This window comes from Mustela putorius, unplaced genomic scaffold (genome assembly GCF_011764305.1).
Source record: "Mustela putorius furo isolate JIRA1106 unplaced genomic scaffold, ASM1176430v1.1 tig00003858_pilon_pilon_pilon, whole genome shotgun sequence".
Classification (NCBI taxonomy): domain Eukaryota; kingdom Metazoa; phylum Chordata; class Mammalia; order Carnivora; family Mustelidae; genus Mustela; species Mustela putorius.
The window spans coordinates 2,362,086-2,379,981 of record NW_025422010.1 but is presented as its reverse complement, the minus strand read 5'-3'; the positions used below and the strand labels follow the sequence as shown (position 1 = coordinate 2,379,981).

At 47.3% G+C, this 17,896-nt stretch overlaps 1 protein-coding gene across 2 annotated transcripts; it reads left to right on the top strand.

Annotated features, from left to right (window-relative positions):
• The first annotated feature begins 5,608 nt into the window (after positions 1-5,608).
• Positions 5,609-16,241, top strand: LOC101684855 (glutathione S-transferase theta-1). Of its 2 annotated transcripts, XM_004742478.3 has the most exons (5): positions 5,613-5,799; positions 7,269-7,356; positions 9,998-10,148; positions 15,402-15,578; positions 15,770-16,241. In XM_004742478.3, exons 1-5 carry the CDS (start codon positions 5,688-5,690, stop codon positions 15,962-15,964), a joined length of 723 nt encoding a protein of 240 aa, XP_004742535.1. In that variant the 5' UTR covers positions 5,613-5,687; the 3' UTR covers positions 15,965-16,241. The 2 variants fall into 2 exon arrangements, with proteins under 2 accessions (XP_004742536.1, XP_004742535.1); XM_004742479.3 differs by lacking the exon at positions 15,402-15,578 and having other exon boundaries at positions 5,609-5,799.
• The last annotated feature ends 1,655 nt before the right edge of the window (positions 16,242-17,896 follow it).

Here is a 17,896-nt window from a genome sequence, read left to right as displayed (position 1 = left end):
TCCCTCCCCCTCTCTCCTGCTCTCTGGCTCCCTCATGCTCTCAAATAAATAAAAATCTTAAAAAAACAAACAAACAAACAAACAAACACTAAGCCTTCACAAACTCTTCCAAAAAAAAAAAAAAAAAAGAAAGAAAGAAAGAAAAAAGAGAGAGAGAAAAAAAAAAGAAACATTTCCCATCCGATTCTGTTGTTACCAGGTGGAGAATCGTTCTGAACTCAGGTTTTCCTTCTGGCAGCTTGAAAATCAATACTTGAGACACAAATGATGGTGGGAAAGGAGATGTTGCTTTATTCAGGAAGCCGGGAACCTGAGAAGATGGTGGACAACATCTCAAAGATCATCTTCCCCATCCAGGTGAAGCCACAGGGTTTTAAAAGGGAAGGCAGGGGAAGAGGGAGGGGGGTTACATGGAGGTGACGCAGGCACCCAGATGGCAAGTCTTATGTGGACATGACCCTGAACAAACTTGCTGGCATCACTGGCAGCTGTTTTTGAGTGTAGTCAGGCTTTATCTTTCAGGAGAGTTTGCTCCTTCACTCCTCATGGCCAGTGGTCTGCAAATTTCAAGGAAAGTTCTGCTACAGATCAAGGTATTTAGGTCAGCAACCAAGGAGTGCATAAGCTTGAAGACTGATTGGAGTGCTATTACACTAAGAAGCCAGTATGACCCTGAGATCAAAGCCAAGAAAAAGAGCACAAGAAAATAAAATTACATGGCAACACCCCTTCTACATACAGGTGCAAAGATTCTCATCAAAATACCAGCAAATCATATCCACGGCATATTAAAAGGATTACCCATCGTGACCAGGAATGCAAGAGTGGTTCAACATAGGAAAATCAATCAATATAACACACAATGGCAATAGAACAAAGAACAAAAATCCCATGATTATCTTAATAGATGCAGAAACAGCATTTGATGAAATCTAACACCCTCTCAAGATAGAATTTCTCAAAAAACAAAGAGTAGAAGGGAACTTCCTCAATTTGATAAAGGGCATCTATGAAAAACTTACAGCTAACAACACACTTGGTGGTGAAAGACTGAAAGTTGACCCCCGCCCCTATCAGGAACATAAAAGGATGTTCAGGGTCAACAGAGGGACAGACCAGACCGAGTACCCTCCCTCACAGAGCTACGTGGGAAATTAAAACTGTCTGATAGCATGACGTCAGTGCAATTCTGCCCTCCCCGGTTTCTTTATTTTCCTAGTTTTATTGAACAATTGATGAATAAAAATTGTATGTACTGGGCGCCTGGGTGGCTCAGTCGTTAAGTGTCTGCCTTCGGCTCAGGTCATGATCCCAGGGTCCTGGGATCGAGTCCCACATTGGGCTCTGCTTGGTGGGAAGCCTGCTTCTCCCTCTCCCACTCCCCTTGCTTGTGTTCCCTCCCTAGCTGTGTGTCTCTCTGTCAAATAAATAAATAAAATCTTTAAAAAAATTGTATGTATTTTAAGCATACAGCATGATGTTTTGATATTGTGCAATGATGACCACAATCAAGCTAACTAACATATCCACCATCTCACATAGTAGCCATTTTGTCATTGTGGTTGAGAACAAAGGGGGTGTACCCTGTTAGCAAATGTCAAATGTACCATCCAGTACTGTTAACTACAATCACCATACTGTACATTAGATCCCTGGAGCTTATTCGTCCTGCATATCTAAAACTTTGTACCCTTTGATCAATAGCTCCCCATCCCCCCATCCCCTGGTAGTCATCTAGTCTCTGCTTCTAAGGGTTTCTTTTCTTTTCTTTTTCTTTTATTCCACATACACATGAGATTATGCAATATTCATCTACCTGTGTCTAGTTTGTTTTACTTAGCATAGTGACCTCCAGGTTCATCCCTGTTGTTTCAAATGACAAGATTACCTTTTTTTTTTTTTTTTAAGATTTTATTTATTTATTTGTCAGAGAGAGAGAGAGCAAGAGCGAGCACAGGCAGACAGAGAGGCAGGCAGAGTCAGAGGGAGAAGCAGGCTCCCTGTGGAGCAAGGAGCCCAATGTGGGTCTCGATCCCAGGACGCTGGGATCATGACCTGAGCCAAAGGCAGCTGTTTAGCCAACTGAGCCACCCAGGCGTTCCTAAAGATTTTATTTTAAGTCATCTCTACGCCAGTGTGGAAATTGAGTTTTACTGACTGAGTCAGCCAGGTGCCCCAGATTATTTTCTCTTTAAGGCTGAATAATAATCTGTGTGTGTATGTGTATGTGTGTGTATATATATTCCATAATACTATATCTATAATGGAATATCTATATATCTGTAATGGAATATCTATCTATGTCTCCTGATATCAATAAAATGGAATCTGGAGGCCAGAGGGGGGACCTCTCATGCCATAGCACTTGATGTCAATTATAGGGAGAATTGTCAATTACAGACCTCAAGAGGAAAAGATGTCCAGTGTTGCTCCTATAAGAAATTCATTACCCCAGGGGCACCTGGGGTTTCAGTCAGTTAATCGTCTGCCTTTAGCTCAGGTGGTGATCCTGGGGTCCTGGGATCAAGCCCTGCTTTGGGATCCTTGTACAGCGGGGAACCGGCTTCTCCCTCTCCTCCCTGCTTGTGCTCTTGGTATCGCTGTCTCTCTCTCTCAAATAAAAAGAAGGGAAGAAATCCATTACCCCAGTAACACAGCCAATGAGACCCCGACCACCCTGAATTCTTGTTTTTCTCTATTGGACTCTCGTTCAAAACAACCCCTCTCAACATCTTCCTGCTTAGTAAAATACTGTTCCTCCCTATCATTTGTGGGATTTGCCTGTAGTTTTTGCCCTAGCTTGCACGTCCTGAGTTGCAGTTCTCTGTTATTCAAGAATAAACCAATTTTTGCTAGTAAAAGAGCTTCTATTTTGAAGGTCAACAATTTCTAACAAGCTCATGGTCAAGGCTGCTACTGCTGCTCTAAGGGCCACAATGTGAGTAACAAGTACCTAAATCATGTAAAATCTTCAACGTGAAAGCATTTTTTTTTCCCTGAAGATATTTAAATGCACCTATGTTCCTTTCCAAAGATGGTAGTGGTTTAAATGTCAAGAAGGTAGGATGCCTCAGGAGAGCAACTGGCCCTCCTGTCACCAGGCGCACCTGTCACTGCCTGGAGCAATGCCCTATCTGGCTTTCTGAGCTCTTTGGACCCCTTGACCAGGACTGGCTACAAATGAAAGTGAGAGGCACCTTGATCTAAGATTATTAAGAAATTGAAGATGGCAAGAGCATTAAAGCAACTGTGGTACCCATTTATATGTGGGTTGGGGGACTGGGCAGTTGCACAGGTTGCACACCTATGAAGCCTTGGAAGGTGTGGCAGACAGACTCTAAACTGATCCCCCGGGGTGCCTGGGTGGCTCAGTTGGTGAAGTATCTGCCTTCGGCTCAAGTCATGATCTCAGGGTCCTGGGTTTAAGTCCCGTACTGGGCTCCCTGCTCAGTGGGGAGCTTGTTTCTCCCTTTCTCCCTTTCCTTCTACTGTTAAGCTCAAGCCCCTGCTTGAGCTCTCTCGCTGTATCAAATAAATACACAAAATCTTTCAAAAAAAAAAAAAAAAAAGAACCGACCTCTCCCAATGACCATAGATGATATTCACATCTTTTTATAATTCCTTCCCCTCAAGTGTGTCCAGGGCCCATGACTTGCTTCTGAGTCACAGAAAGTGACAAAGGTGATGGAATGTCACTTCTGAGATTATGTTTCATTATACAAGACTCTATCTTGCTAGCAGACTGGTTCTACAGACTCTCTCCCTTGCTGACTTTGAAGAACTGAGCAACCATGTTAGGAGGTCCCTGGGGCAAGGAGTTGAGAATGGCCCACAAGAAGCCAGGACCCTCAGTCCTATCATGGCAAGGAAATGAATTTGGCCAAAAACCCGAGTGAACTTGGAAGTGGATCCTTCCCCATTTGAGCCTTAGATGAGAACCCAGTCCTGGCTGGCACTTGGATTGCAGCCTTCCTGAGGACCCAGTGAATCCAGGCCCATACCTCTGATCCACAGAAATTGTAAGATAATAAATATGTGTTGTTTTAAGCCATTAAGTTCATGGTAATTTGTTATGTAGAAATAATTAATGAATACAGATGGTCTTTCTAACTCTCTAAAGCTCTCAGGTGGAAGCTGCCTTGCAGGTGGTGTGGCCTGTTTCATCCACACTCTGCCTCCCCAGGTTTGCTGGGAGATTGCACTTCCGAGACTGCTCTGAGCATTGGTTGGGAGCATTCTGTCTAAAGGGCCTTGATCTCTTTTTCCATAAAATAATAAGTCCCTCATTCTCTTGTGAGTTGAGTATGTGACTCAGATCCTAAGAAAAATATTAATCCTGGAATATGGACCAAATTAGGTTTTGAGCCTTCAAGATTGAGGCTGAGCCCTATACAGGACCTGGCCCAGCTCCTCCTGGGGGAATGCCCTCCTCCTGGGGGTCAGCGGGAAGTGGGGATCAAGTAACTGACCTCCTCTGAAGGTCTAGCCCCTTTTTCAAACTTCAACATCTGAAGCTCTTGTCCTTCATTAAATTTTTTTTTTCAGTTGAGAATCATTATTACCAACATTTGCTTTCTTTGCAAAGAGCTTTCTTACTGTGTAGAAAATATTACGTTCTTGTGGATGCATTTTCAGTTGGACTTATGTTAGGAAATGACACTGATGCCATTTCACCAGCGAGGTGGCATGCTTTGGGGGATACCCGGGCTGTAAGGAACAGGCCTGAAATTAGGGCTTAGCAGGTGAATCCGGGCATGATGACTTGTAAAGGCCCTGTAGCTCTCTAGCCTCCCCATTACTTTATCTATCTACCTACCTATTTATTGTTGAGATATAATTGACACTGTGGACACTGTTGATTTGATACATTTATATGTTGTAACATGAGCTAACTGTCTATTATGTCACCTAATTACCATTTCTTTTTTTGTAGGGAGAATAATTAAGATTAGCCTCTTAGCAACTTTGAAATTGTACTACAGTTGTTGTCTATATTGTTGACAACTTACGTTGTTGACCAATAATCATTATTGTGATAGATCTCCACAACTTCTTTATCTCTTGTTGCAAGTTTGTACTCTTACCCATTTTTCCAGTCTCCCCACCACCCAGTCTTTGGTAACTACCATTCTACTTATGAGTTTGGCTTTTTTTTTTTTTTTTTTTTTAGATTTCATAAATAAATGTGATTACACCGTATTTGTCTTTTCCTGTTGGACCCAGCTCACTCAGCATACTGCCCTCAAGGTCTGTTCAGGTATCACGATCTCTGGAGTATTCTTGGGAACATGGACTCTGGAGCCAAACTTCCTGGGTCCATGATCACTTATTGCCTCAATCTCGACATCTCTAAAATGGAGATGATAGGAAATTTTGACAGCGACAACGTGGATGAACCTTGAAGACAGCATAAAATAAGGTTGTCACGAAGGACTGGGGACCTCCGCGGGACCCTTGGATGGGAGACCTACGCGTCACCGGCCCGCCTGTTCGGCTCCGCGCTCTTGGTCCCAACCCCTCAGACACGCCCTTGGTGGCTCCAGCGATTGGACCAAAGTCCCGGTGCCCGGAGCCCGGAGCCCGGAGTGGATGCCCGGAGCTACCCAACCGGGAGTGGAGGCTGGTGGGGCGTGGCCCCAGGACAGAGTGTGTTCCTAGCTGCGCTCGGGTGTGTTGGTCTGGCCGCCATGGGGCTGGAGCTTTACCTGGACTTGTTGTCCCAGCCCTGCCGCGCCATCTACATCTTTGCCAAGAAGAACCGCATTCCCTTCGAGCTGCGCCCGGTGGACCTGCTCAAAGGTGGGCCCAGGCTTGGGTTTGGGATGGGGCGCTATGCATCGGCCCCATCTGCATTGGGGGCTCCCTTCTGTCCCTAGTTCTTGGGCGTTGCCTTCTGCTTTCCCTTGTTCTCTGCCTTCTTGTGCCTTGGGCTCCCCCCACCATGCTGGGGGCTTGAAGGGAGACTGCCTGGAGGCTGCGGGAACATGTTGAGCCCTGCACTCCTGAGCTGGAGGGTTTGTGTTTCTGGTAGGCTCCCAAGGCTCCAAGGACACAGCTGAGGGAAGCAGAATGGAGGTATTGCTTGGTGGGCAGATGGGGTAACTCTGCTTGGCTGAGCCTCCACCCCCCCACCCCCACCCCCATCACTTTACCACCACGGTTTGTCACGCCCTTGCCTGCCTTCATGCCTTTGAACTGGCCTGTCCCTCTGCCTGAATTCTTCATCTTCTTCCAGTCGGCTGGGGAGATTTCCCACTTGTCCTCCCCAGGGGTCATCTCTGCTGTGTACAGGGGACAGGGCATGGGGACAAAGGAACATCCCAGCCAGGCTGTTAAATAAAGGGTGCAGAGCGGTGGGTTTCACTAGGAGAGCAGGGCAGGTGTGTCTAGTAAAGTCACAGTGTGAAGGGAGGGAGAAGGAAGGACAGTGGGTATGTTGAGGCTAGAGTGTTAAGGCAATCATGTATGGCTTCGAGGAGCTTCCGCCTGATCCTGGGGTAATGGGGAGCCACTGAAGACTATTGAGCAGGATGGTGGATGATAAGCTTACATGCTCTTTAGAAGCTTCTCTCTGACAGCATCTGCAGGAGTAGGAGCCACTCACACAAACTGAAGCAGAGACCAGAGGCCCAGGAGACATGAGGCTGCATCTTTTAGGGGTTGTGGGTGGGACAAAAGTGTGACTGTTCCAGCTCCAGCAGATCCTAAAGGCAGGGCCAGCTCTAGCCCAGTGGCCTAGGGCAGGGTGAACAAGGGGACACAGAGGAGCTGGAAGAAGTTGTTTGCAAGTAAATAGATACTGGGAGAAAGCCACTTCTCTGTGTTTGGTGACCTTACCTTAGAGTCCACAAGGAAAGGGGCACTATAAGGAATCAGAGCTCTATTCGGGTAACTAGCCACCTCACTCTGGCAGCCTGGGGCACCCTGAATGTGAACTTATGAGGCTAGGGATGGTGTAGAGGTGGTGGGTGGGGTGCATGTGAAGGCCCAGCTGAAGCATCACATCTTGCCCCTTGGGCTGTGGGTGGCGCTTGTGCCCAGTGGGACTTGGCATGACTGGGGCTCTCGAGGTCCATTTTGCAACATTTGGTCCTGCCCCTACCCAAGTGGCCCTCACTAGCCTTTGCCATGCAGGAGAGCACCTGGGGGCTGCAATTGGAACCATGGAAAGAACCATGGAATTGCAGCCTGGGTTTAATAGGGAGTGGGCACAGGCCTTGCAGGGCTCAGTGTTTCCTTCCTCACCCACCGTGATGGGCTCTCTGCAGGCCAGCATCTCAGCGATGCCTTTGCCCGGGTGAACCCCCTGAAGAAGGTGCCTGCTTTGAAGGATGGAGACTTCACCTTGGCCGAGAGGTAACTGGGACACTGGGGCTGCCACCAGAACTCACTGGAACCATCTGGTCCATTTATTTTATTTACTTATTTTATTGACTTATTTATGTTAAAGAGAGAGAACTTGAGTGAGCAGAGTGAAGGGCAGAGGGAGAGGGAAAGAGAGAGTCCACGGGCAGACTCCCCACAGAGCTCAGAGCCCCACACAGGGCTAGATCCCAGGACACTGAGATCATGATCTGAGCGAAACCAAGAGTCGGCCGCTTAACTGACTGAGCTGCCCAGGTGCCCTTTAACGCTCTATTTTTTTTTTTTTTTTAAAGATTTTATTTATTTATTTGACAGAGAGAGATCACAAGTAGGCAGAGAGGCAGGCAGAGAGAGAGAGAGGAGGAAGCAGGCTCCCTGCTGAGCAGAGAGCCCGATGCGGGACTCGATCCCAGGACTCTGAGATCATGACCTGAGCCGAAGGCAGCGGCTTAACCCACTGAGCCACCCAGGCACCCTAACGCTCTATTTTAGAGACAAAAAAATCTAAACTCCTCAGAGGTGAAGGGTCCTTAGCCTAACATCCCATAGAGAGTCAGGTTTGGAACCCAGACCCAGGCCTACCTGCTGGTCCAGTTCACAGGAATGCTTGGACAAGTAAGCATATTTTACTTCTGTACCCATCCTGTGTTTGTTGGTGAGAGTACCCCAGGGCAGGGGCGTAGGACAGGGAAGGGACGGTGCTCTGGCTTGAGATGGCCCATGGGCCTCTGGTCTACCCAGTGACTCCAAGTCTGGGCTGCAGCCTCCTTGGGTGGGTCTCCCCCAAGGGAGGACTGTGAGTCATGTGGGTGTTTTACATCCCAACAGATCCCAAGAAGTGGAAACCTCTTTAAGGAAGTTCACACCCACCCACCCCAGCCCCCACTCTGCTCCTTTTTATCACCTATGTCACCCCTCCCATAACAAGGAGAACTTGAGGGGCGCCTGGGTGGCTCAGTGGGTTAATGCCTCTGCCTTCGGCTCAGGTATGATCCCAGGGTCCTGGGATCGAGCCCCGCATCGGGCTTTCTGCTCAGCCAGGAGCCTGCTTCCTCCTCTCTCTGCCTGCCTCTCTGCTTACTTGTGATCTCTCTCTGTCAAATAAATAAATAAAATCTTAAAAAAAAAAAAAAAAAAAAAACCCAAGGAGAACTTGAAGCTTTTGAACTCATCTCTGGAATGGTGAAATGGATGCATCCCCCCCCGAGAATTCCTGACATTATGTCAGTGTCATTTTCTTCTTTCTGCTGCTCTCTGTTGTCCTGGGTCCTTGTGTCACCTAGTGTTGAGCACCCATGGTGCCTGCCAGGGGCATCGTGCGGTTTCTGCATTTCTCTGTGTCTTTTCTCACCGTCAAGAGGTCTGTGACTCCCAGGGACCTGCAGCTGTCCCCAGAGGTGGTTTGAACAATTAGCTGGGAGGAAAAAGAGCTCCAGGATATCTTGTACAGACAAGTGAGTTGTTAAGCCAAGATGTGGATACAGGATTCCTAATAGGAAAGGGAGGTTTTCTGCCCTTACTGGCACAACCCTTGGAGTAACCCAAGTTCCTGAAAGCTTTATTTCTTTTTTTTTTTTTTTTAAGACTGTATATATTTATTTCACACAGACAGAGAGATCACAAGGAGGCAGAGAGGCAGGCAGAGAGAGAGAGGGGGAAGCAGGTTCCCCGCTGAGCAGAGAGTCCGATGTGGGACTCGATCCCAGGACCCTGGGATCATGACCTGAGCTGAAAGCAGAGGCTTTAACCCACTGAGCCACCCAGGCGCCCCTCCTGAAAGCTTTCTTATGGCTCCAAATTCATGCATCTCAGGGCCCTTCCAGATCCATGCCTGTCCCAACACCATGGTAGCCCTCATGGCCTAGGGCAGGAGGAGAGCTCCAGGCGTCTGGTCTGTTCTCCTGTTCCATGATCCTGCAGCAGCCCCAGTGTTTCCTACAGGATGCTTTAGGGAGGACAAAGGAATGACAGGAAAGCCTTTTTGAGCAGTCAGGCCATCTGAGGCTGGTCTGGGTGCCAGAGGATGAGAATGGATGCAGACTGGAAAGAACTGAGCTTTAAGCATTAGCTTTGATGGCATCTCCTCCAGGAAGCCTTCTGGCCCTCTGATCAGAGACTGACTCTGAACAGGATTCTCTTGGCAGGATACTCTGCTATGGGCTTTTGCCCAGTGCTAGGATGAGCTTGGGTGTTAGTCTCAGAAAGACTCTTAGTCCTGGGACACCCGGGTGGCTCAGTTGGTTAAGCAGCTACCTTCGGCTCAGGTCATGATCCCAGCATCCTGGGATCGAGTCCCATATCGGGCTCCTTGCTCAGCGGGGCGCCTGCTTCTCCCTCTGCCTCTGCTGCCACTCTGCCTGCCTGTGCTCTCTCTCTCTCTCACTCTCTCTGACAAATAAATAAATAAATATAATCTCTTTAAAAAAAAAAAAAAAATCTTAAAAAAGAAAAAAAAAAAGACTCTTAGACCTGCCACCAAGGGCTCTGTGCCAGGACAAGTCCCGTCAGTGTTCTAAGCCTGACTTCCTTCTCTGGAGAATGAGGCAAAGACCTTGGCACATTGTCAGGAATATTAAAGAAGGGAATTTGATTAAGCCCCTCCTCCACCCATCATGTCCTCCCTCCCCTTCAGTGTGGCCATCCTGCTCTACCTGACCCGGAAGTATAAAGTCCCTGAACACTGGTACCCCCAAGATGTACAGGCCCGCGCCCTTGTGGATGAGTATCTGGCATGGCAGCACACGACCCTGCGGAGAAGCTGCCTCCGGGCCCTGTGGCACAAGGTGAGGCCCTGAGAGCATCGCCCCAAAGGGGCGAAAGCACCATCTCATTCTTTTCTGTTTGGATAGTCTCTGTTGACCTAACTTTGACTCGATAATTCCTTCTTCTGTTGTGCCCACGTTGCTATTAAACCCATCTAAGACAGTCTTCATTTGAGACTTTGGTAAGGGAAAATCTGTGTTCTAAGGTGATCAGCTGAGTCAGCAAAGGAGTCCCAGCCACTGGCCCAGGGCTCTTCTTGGGTCTTCTCTCTGCCCTGCTTCCGTGCATGCCCCAAAAGTACCAAGTATGCAGAAATAGAAGGTTATAAATTACCCCTTTTGTCTGTGCTCAGGGCTCAGACCTTTGGAGATCACTCTCCTCTGAGCCAGTAGGTGTTAAATAAACTCTGATCCTCTAAAGTTTCCAAAAGATCGCCGGATGGTTCTTCCGTCAGGACCCAATCCAGGTTCTGTAACAACATGTATTTTTCAGTTCTAGAAATTCCATTTGCTTCTTTTTTAAATCTCCTTTTCTGTGCTGAAATGCACCATCTGTTTACCCATTTAGTCCATCTTTTCTTCTAAATTCTTGGAAATATTTATAATAGTTACTTTAAAGTCTTTGCAGCTAATTTTCATAACTTTGTCCCCTGTGGGTCTATTTCTCTTGGCCATTTTTATCCTCCTGATTATGGGTCACAGTGTCTTCTTTTTTTTGCATGTCTTATAGTATGCTAGGCATTATGTTCAACAAAAGGTAGAGAGGCTTATGGGTGGCTCAGTCATGATCCCTGGGGTCCTGGGATTAAGCCCCTTGCTCAGCAGGGAGCCTGCTTCTCCCCTTCTCTCTGACTGCCACTCCCCCTGCTTGTGCTCTCTTGCTCTCTCTCTCTCCCCCTCTATGTGTCAAATAAATAAAATCTTAAAGAAAAAAAAAAAAAGAGTCACATGCTCTTCCGTCTGAGCCAGACAAGTGCCCCTGTATGGTTCCAGTTACATGAAATTCCGATTCTGTTCATAAAGACAAAAAAGTAGAAGGATGGCTGTGAGGGGTCAGGGGAGGAGGGAATGGGAAGTTGTTTAATGGGGACAGAGTTTCAGTTTGGGATGATGAATGATGAACCAGATGAACCATCTGGAGATGGATGGTGCCTTTACCCGACCCCTGAGTCTAGGTTCCTGAGTCACAGAAATGAGCATGGAACTTCAGAGAAAGAAAACAGGTGGAGTTTATTAGAGATAGCTTGTATAAAAGGGGGCCAGCAAGAAAGAGGAATGTCGCTACACCCTCCCTACCGTAGGAGGCTTAGAAAGGCCCTTTTCCAAAGGGTGAGGGGCTGGAAGTGGGGAAGCATCCTTCAGTCCCATGGTCACTATCTAGTGGGCATCACTTTTTAGTGGACACAAGACAATCACAAGATACTTTTCTTTATGGTCAACATTCTTTTTTTTTTTTTTAAGATTTTATTTATTTATTTGACAGACAGAGATCACAAGTAGGCAGAGAGGTAGGCAGAGAGAGAGGAGGAAGCAGGCTTCCCGCAGAGCAGAGAGCCCGACGTGGGGCTCGATCCCAGGACTCTGAGATCACGACCCGAGCCGAAGGCAGAGGCTCTAACCCACTGAGCCACCCAGGCGCCCCTATGGTCAACATTCTTTTTTTTTTTTTTTTTTTTTTTTTTTTTAAGATTTTATTTATTTATTTGTCAGAGAGAGAGAGTGAAAGCAAGCACAGGCAGACAGAGTGGAAGGCAGAGGCAGAGGGAGAAGCAGGCTCCCTGCGGAGCAAGGAGCCTGATATGGGACTCGATCCCAGGACGCTGGGATCATGACCTGAGCCGAAGGTAGCTGCTTAACCAACTGAGCCACCCAGGCGTCCCGTATGGTCAACATTCTTTTAGGGCTCCTGGAAAATAGAAATACTTGTGCAAGCAGGCTTTAAATTGTTACTTCTAATTTTGCCCAGACAACAATTACTGCCTCATGGCTCTTACCTCTCATTCATTCTCTTTCCCAGAAGAAGGTGTTTGTCTCTAAACTTATGGCCATTTTCTAAAAGATTTTATTTATTTATTTGACAGAGAGAGTTAGTTCACAATAGGAAGAGAGGCAGGCAGAGAGAAGGGGAAGCAGGCTCCCTGATGAGGACCCTGAGATCGGGGCTTGATCCCAGGACCCTGAGATCATGACCTGAGCCGAAGGCAAAGGCTTAACCCACTGAGCCACCCAGGCACCCTGGAAACTTTTAACCCTTGTCTTAGACCAGGGACTTTCACAGGAATTAAGTAAGTCCCTCTTGCTTTCCCTAGACTATCTCAGCAATGATGGTTGTACAAGAGTGTGAATGTGCTTAGTGCCATGAAACTGTACACTTAAAAATGGTTAAGTTGGGAAATTTTATTAAGCATTTCTTACCACAATTAAAAATAAAAAAATTATAGTTAACATGTAATCGGTAGAAAAATCATTAATGCACTATTTTGCATTCTTTTCTTGTACTAAGTCTTCAGAATCCCATGTGTGTTATGCGTATACCTCACAACTCAGCTAGGACTAGCCATATTTTAAGAGCTCACTAGCAGCTACCATATCAGATAGCATAGGTTTAGGCTTTTTTTCTTTTTCATTTTTTTGTCTTTTATTTTCTATTTTTAAAAGTTCTATAACCTTTGATGGCTTTAAGGAAAGATAAGATTATTTTCTTTCCACCCTTGTTAATGATGGGAGCTATGGTTTTTGACATTGATGTCCTAATCAGAAGCAAGATTCCTCATTTTTTAAAGTATATGGATAGGCGCGCCTGGGTGGCTCAGTCAGTTAAGCACCTGTCTTTGGCTCAGGTCATGATCCCAGGGACCTGGGATTGAGCCCTACATCATGCTCCCTGCTCAGTGGGCAGTCTGCTTCTCCCTCTCCTTCCCCTGCCTCACGCTCTCTCTCTCAATCAAATAAATAAATAAAATCTTTTAAAAAAACCAATAAAGTGTATTGCTAATTGTGGGTTATGAGCTTTATTTCTCTGTTTCCTGTCATTTCTTATATAAAACAGAAATAGAGGACAAACGTTCAAAAGACCTCTCCCTTGCCCTCACTCCTTCCTGAAAGGCCGTTCTGCTCTGGGGTCCAGTGGGAGTCCTTCCAGTTTACGATTTTATACATTATTACACTTAGTTGTCATCATAAGCAAAATAAAGTTTTGCTTTGCATGTTTAAAATTTTATATAAATGCTCTCATATCGCTCTGCATTGTGCATTTTTCTATATTGCTGTGGGTGGATCTAATTTATCCATTTTAACTACTCTACAGTAATTCATTATATAAATAAATTGCAATGTACTTATTATCCTAGTATGGTCTGTTACATTTAAAGAGGAACAAAACCGCTCTTCCAAACCCTGCGAATTTTGGATCAACCAAATTGAAACAGAAGGGAAATGGTAGATAATCTCTGGCAGGGGTGAATCAATAAAAAATGAGGGAGGAGGGCTAGCTGGGGTTGTGCAAATTGAGAGTTCATTGTGCCCTCCTGATGCAGTGGCTTCTCCCGAGCATCAGCCTTAGATACTGAGCAGGCATACCCTGTGGCTAGCACCCTTTATATGGAAAAGAAGCTAGAGGGGCACCTGATACGCTGTTGGTTAAACCTCTGCCTTTGGCTCAGGTCATGATCCCAGGATACTGGGATTAGGATAAAGCCCTGTGTTGGGCTCCCTGCTCAGCAGGGAGTCTGCTTCCCCGATGCCCCTCTACCCACTTGTGCTTGCTCTTTGTCTGTCTTAAATAAGTAAAATCTTAAAAAAAGAAAAAAAAGCTGGAAATCTGGACTCTTATATATGAAATGCCCCCATTTTTAAATCTCAGCAACTGATCCATATTTTAATTTTAATTTTTGTTTTTATTTCTTTTAGAGAGAGAGAGAGTGGGGGAGGGGAGGGACACAGAGAGAGAAAGAATCCTAAGCAGTCTCCATGCCTAATGTGCAGCCTGATGTGGGGCTCAGTCCCATGATCCTATGATGATGACCCAAGCTCATCCTATGATGAGATCAAGAGTTGGACATTTAGGGGCACCTGGGTGACTCAGTGGGCTCAAACCTCTGCTTTCAGTTCAGGTCATGATCTCAAGGTCCTGGGATCAAGCCCCACATCAGGCTCTCTGCTCAGCAGGGAGCCTGTTTCCCCCTCTCTCTGTGCCTGCCTCTCTGACTCTTGTGATCTCTGTCAAATTAAAAACAAAAAACAAAAAACAAAAAAAGAAAAAAGAAAAAAAAAAAAGAGCTGGACATTTAACTGACTGAGACACCCAGGCACCCTTGATCCATATTCTTAAAAAACTCTGTAGTCAAAGGAATGCCATTAGCTCAGGGCTGGCCTCCAGCGCACCAGTGAGAGACTGCTGATTCTGTCTACCTTGTATGGGGAAGGAAACTGAAGCCTGAAGCCAGGGCTCATGTACAATCCTAGTCATGTTGACCTGAGTTCCAGGCTCCCCCAAGCAACTTAACGAAACGAAGCATGAAGCATTCTTCCCTTGCTCCTCATCCACTGTATCTCCCTATAGCTCTGCCAGCCATGATGCTGTTGATGCTTCCCCTAAAACACCTTCCTCCCACATCCTGGACACTACCCTTTCCTAGCCTTCTTCCTTAGTTCCTGGTAGGTCGCTGTCAGAAAATGTCCATTATACTCTTGGCTTAGTCTTTCTTGGCTGTGCCATCTCAGGCAACTGACTGTCCCTCTCACTGACTGTCCCACTTTTCCATTTAGAAGAGAGTCATGTACTATTATTCCTATAATATAGATGAGATAATTGAGGCTCAGAGGGTTTAGGTAGTTTATTTTAGGCCACTTGCTTTTTAAGTGGCAGAGTGGAAACCTTGTAAGCCCATCCTAATTATTTATCCAGTAAGCGGTACTGACTTTACATTCAGGGGAAAGAGGTTATAACATAGACTGTCCCTAGGCTAGCCGCCTACTTCCAAAGTATGAAACTCATTGTTCAAGTACCCCCTGAGTCATTCTCAAAGGGGTTTGAGTCCTGTCAGATGCCCCCTGAGGCTCAGCCATCAGAGATCACAGAAGCAGGAATATTTCTGGGATATTTCTGGAAACAGTGGTCCTTTGGGAATTTCCCTGCAGGCCCCACCCAGCCTTCAAAGACAGGTGTATAGAACCAGAAAGCAGCTCAAATTGGGGTGGGGGAGGCACACTTGCCTTCCTGCCCCTGAGGCTGGGCTGGCCCCTAACTGTCTACCATGCCTCCCTGCCTCCCAGGTGATGTTCCCTGTTTTCCTGGGTGAGCCAGTGTCTCCTGAGATGCTGGCAGCCACGCTAGCCGAGTTGGATGTGACCATGCAGTTGCTTGAGGACAAGTTCCTCCAGAACAAGGCCTTTCTCATCGGGCCCCACATCTCATTGGCTGATCTGGTAGCCATCACAGAGCTGATGCATGTGAGTGCTATGGATAGGGTGGCTTGCTAGGCGGGGAGGGCCCTGGGTAGTCGCTGAAGTCTTGCTCACACTGCCCCCACCTGGTTATGGTCCATGCTTATGTGTGGAAACCTCTTCTGGGGCTCTGGGACCCCCAAACCAGGCAGAAGACCTTACCTTCCACCCGCATCCTGTTTCCTTTCTCCCTGCAGCCTGTGGGTGCTGGCTGCCAAGTCTTCGAAGGTCGACCCAAGCTGGCTGCATGGCGCCAGCGTGTAGAGGCAGCAGTGGGAGAGGATCTCTTCCAGGAGGCCCATGAGGTCATCATGAAGGCCAAGGAGTCCCCACCTGCAGACCCCACTGTAAAGCAGAAGCTGATGCCTGCGGTACTGGCCATGATTGGTTGAGTCAGGAAGCCCCGTCCCTGCAGTTTGCCCTTGGCAGTTCACAAAGCACCTTCATTTCCAATGTCCCATGGGAAGCAGGCTCAGAGGGCTATAGTGATTTGCCCGAGTGCCACTGCACCTATGCTCCCATGGTTAGACCCCTACACCCACACTATCTTGCACAGCTGCCTAAAAGCCACAGTGAGAATGGAATAGCCAGATCTCATCTCCTTTAATCACTGCATTTCATTTTCAGTTTGGGAAATAAACCTGGGCTAAGCCTGAGCCTACTCTTCTAGCCCAGATGTGTGATTTCTTTTACCTGACTTGGCCCTGGTCTTGGTCTCTATCAGAAAGACAAGCCCTTTTCTGAGGCCCTGTGGGTCAGCTTCCCCATGATGGTTGCCAAGAGTGAAATTAACAAATGCCCTTTACTCTTCTAATTCTCAGAGAAAGTGATTTGTCGGACAGCATAGGGATCAGCAGGCATCCCACATGTGACTAGGCATGGTCATCAATCAGTTGGCTGGGCCAACCTCCCAGGACATGGCCCTCTGGCATCAAGTACTGTAGCTCAGGAGTCCTGCTTCTGTTTGCCAGATTGGTCAGGAGGGGCAAAGCCAAACAGCAGCTCTCCTGGACAGGAATCAGTCATGCAGGGCCTTGAAGGCCATGCCTATGATCTGTAAACCATAAGTAGGCATAGTGTGCTCAGATTGCATTTATTTTTTTTTTAAGATTTTATTTATTTTATTTGACAGACAGAGATTACAAGTAGGCAGAGAGGCAGGCAGAGAGAGAGAGAGGAGGAAGCAGGCTCCCTGCTGAGCAGAGAGACCGATTAGGGGCTTGATCCCAGGACCCTGGGATCATGACCTGAGCCAAAGGCAGAGGCTTTAACCCACTGAGCCACCCAGGCGCCCCTCAGATTGCATTTCTTTATTTCTTTATATTTTAAGTAGGTTTCATACTGACTGTAGGGCTTGAACTCATGGTCCTGAGATTAAGGGCTTTGTGCTCTACTGACTGAGCCAGCCAGACACCCCACCAGATTGTGTTTAGAATTAATATTCTGGGAGAGCCTGGGTGGCTCAGTCATTGAGTGTCTGCCTTCGGCTCTGGTCATGATCCCAGAGTCCTGGGATCCAGCCCCGCATTGGCTCCCTGCTCTGCGAGGGAAGCCTGCTTCTTCCTCTCCCACTCCCCCTGCTTGTGTTCCCTCTCTTGCTGTGTCTCTGTCAAATAAATAAATAAATAAAATCTTTAAAATAATATTCTGGCTCTCTGGTGGCAGGTGGAGGTGGGGGGGTGGGTTGGACTTGAGGGTGGCCAAAGAGAGCAAGGAAACTGGATATTATAGTAATCCTGCCAAAAGTGATTTGTGCAGGAGAGCAGGGCAAGGAAGGGGATGGAGAACATGGCCTCTCCCAGCCTGGAGAGGGCTCCGGCACTAGCCCAGGAAGGCAGTCTCTCCCTGGGAGGGAAAAGGAGGGAGTTGGGGGCAGGGAGGAGTGAGGGGGTGAGAGGGGGAAGGGGCGGATAGGTCTTACTTAAATCTTAACTTAAAATTTTCAATAACATCTTCTTGCCAAGGCGTTTTCTCTGAATCTTGGCTTTGGGGGCAGGGTCTTCTTCCCCCAAGAGCCTCTCTTAGGGAATTGGGGGGGGGTTCATGTCCACGGACCTCGGGGACCAGAAAGTGTCATTTGGAGGGACTTGGCCCTGTAAAGGAAGTGGGGAATTTACAGACCTCCTGCAGACCTCTGGATGGGCCACCCCTGGCTTCTGCCAACTGCTAGAAGGATTAGCTGGAGTGTAATAAATATGACCCCAGGAATTAGGGAGGGGCGGCTCACTCTTTCCGGGAGTTGGGGTCCAGAAACCTCCCGAGCCTCCATTGTGGGCACTGGGCCCAGGGGAGGCTACTGTACCTCCGCTTAGTGCCTCCCTTTG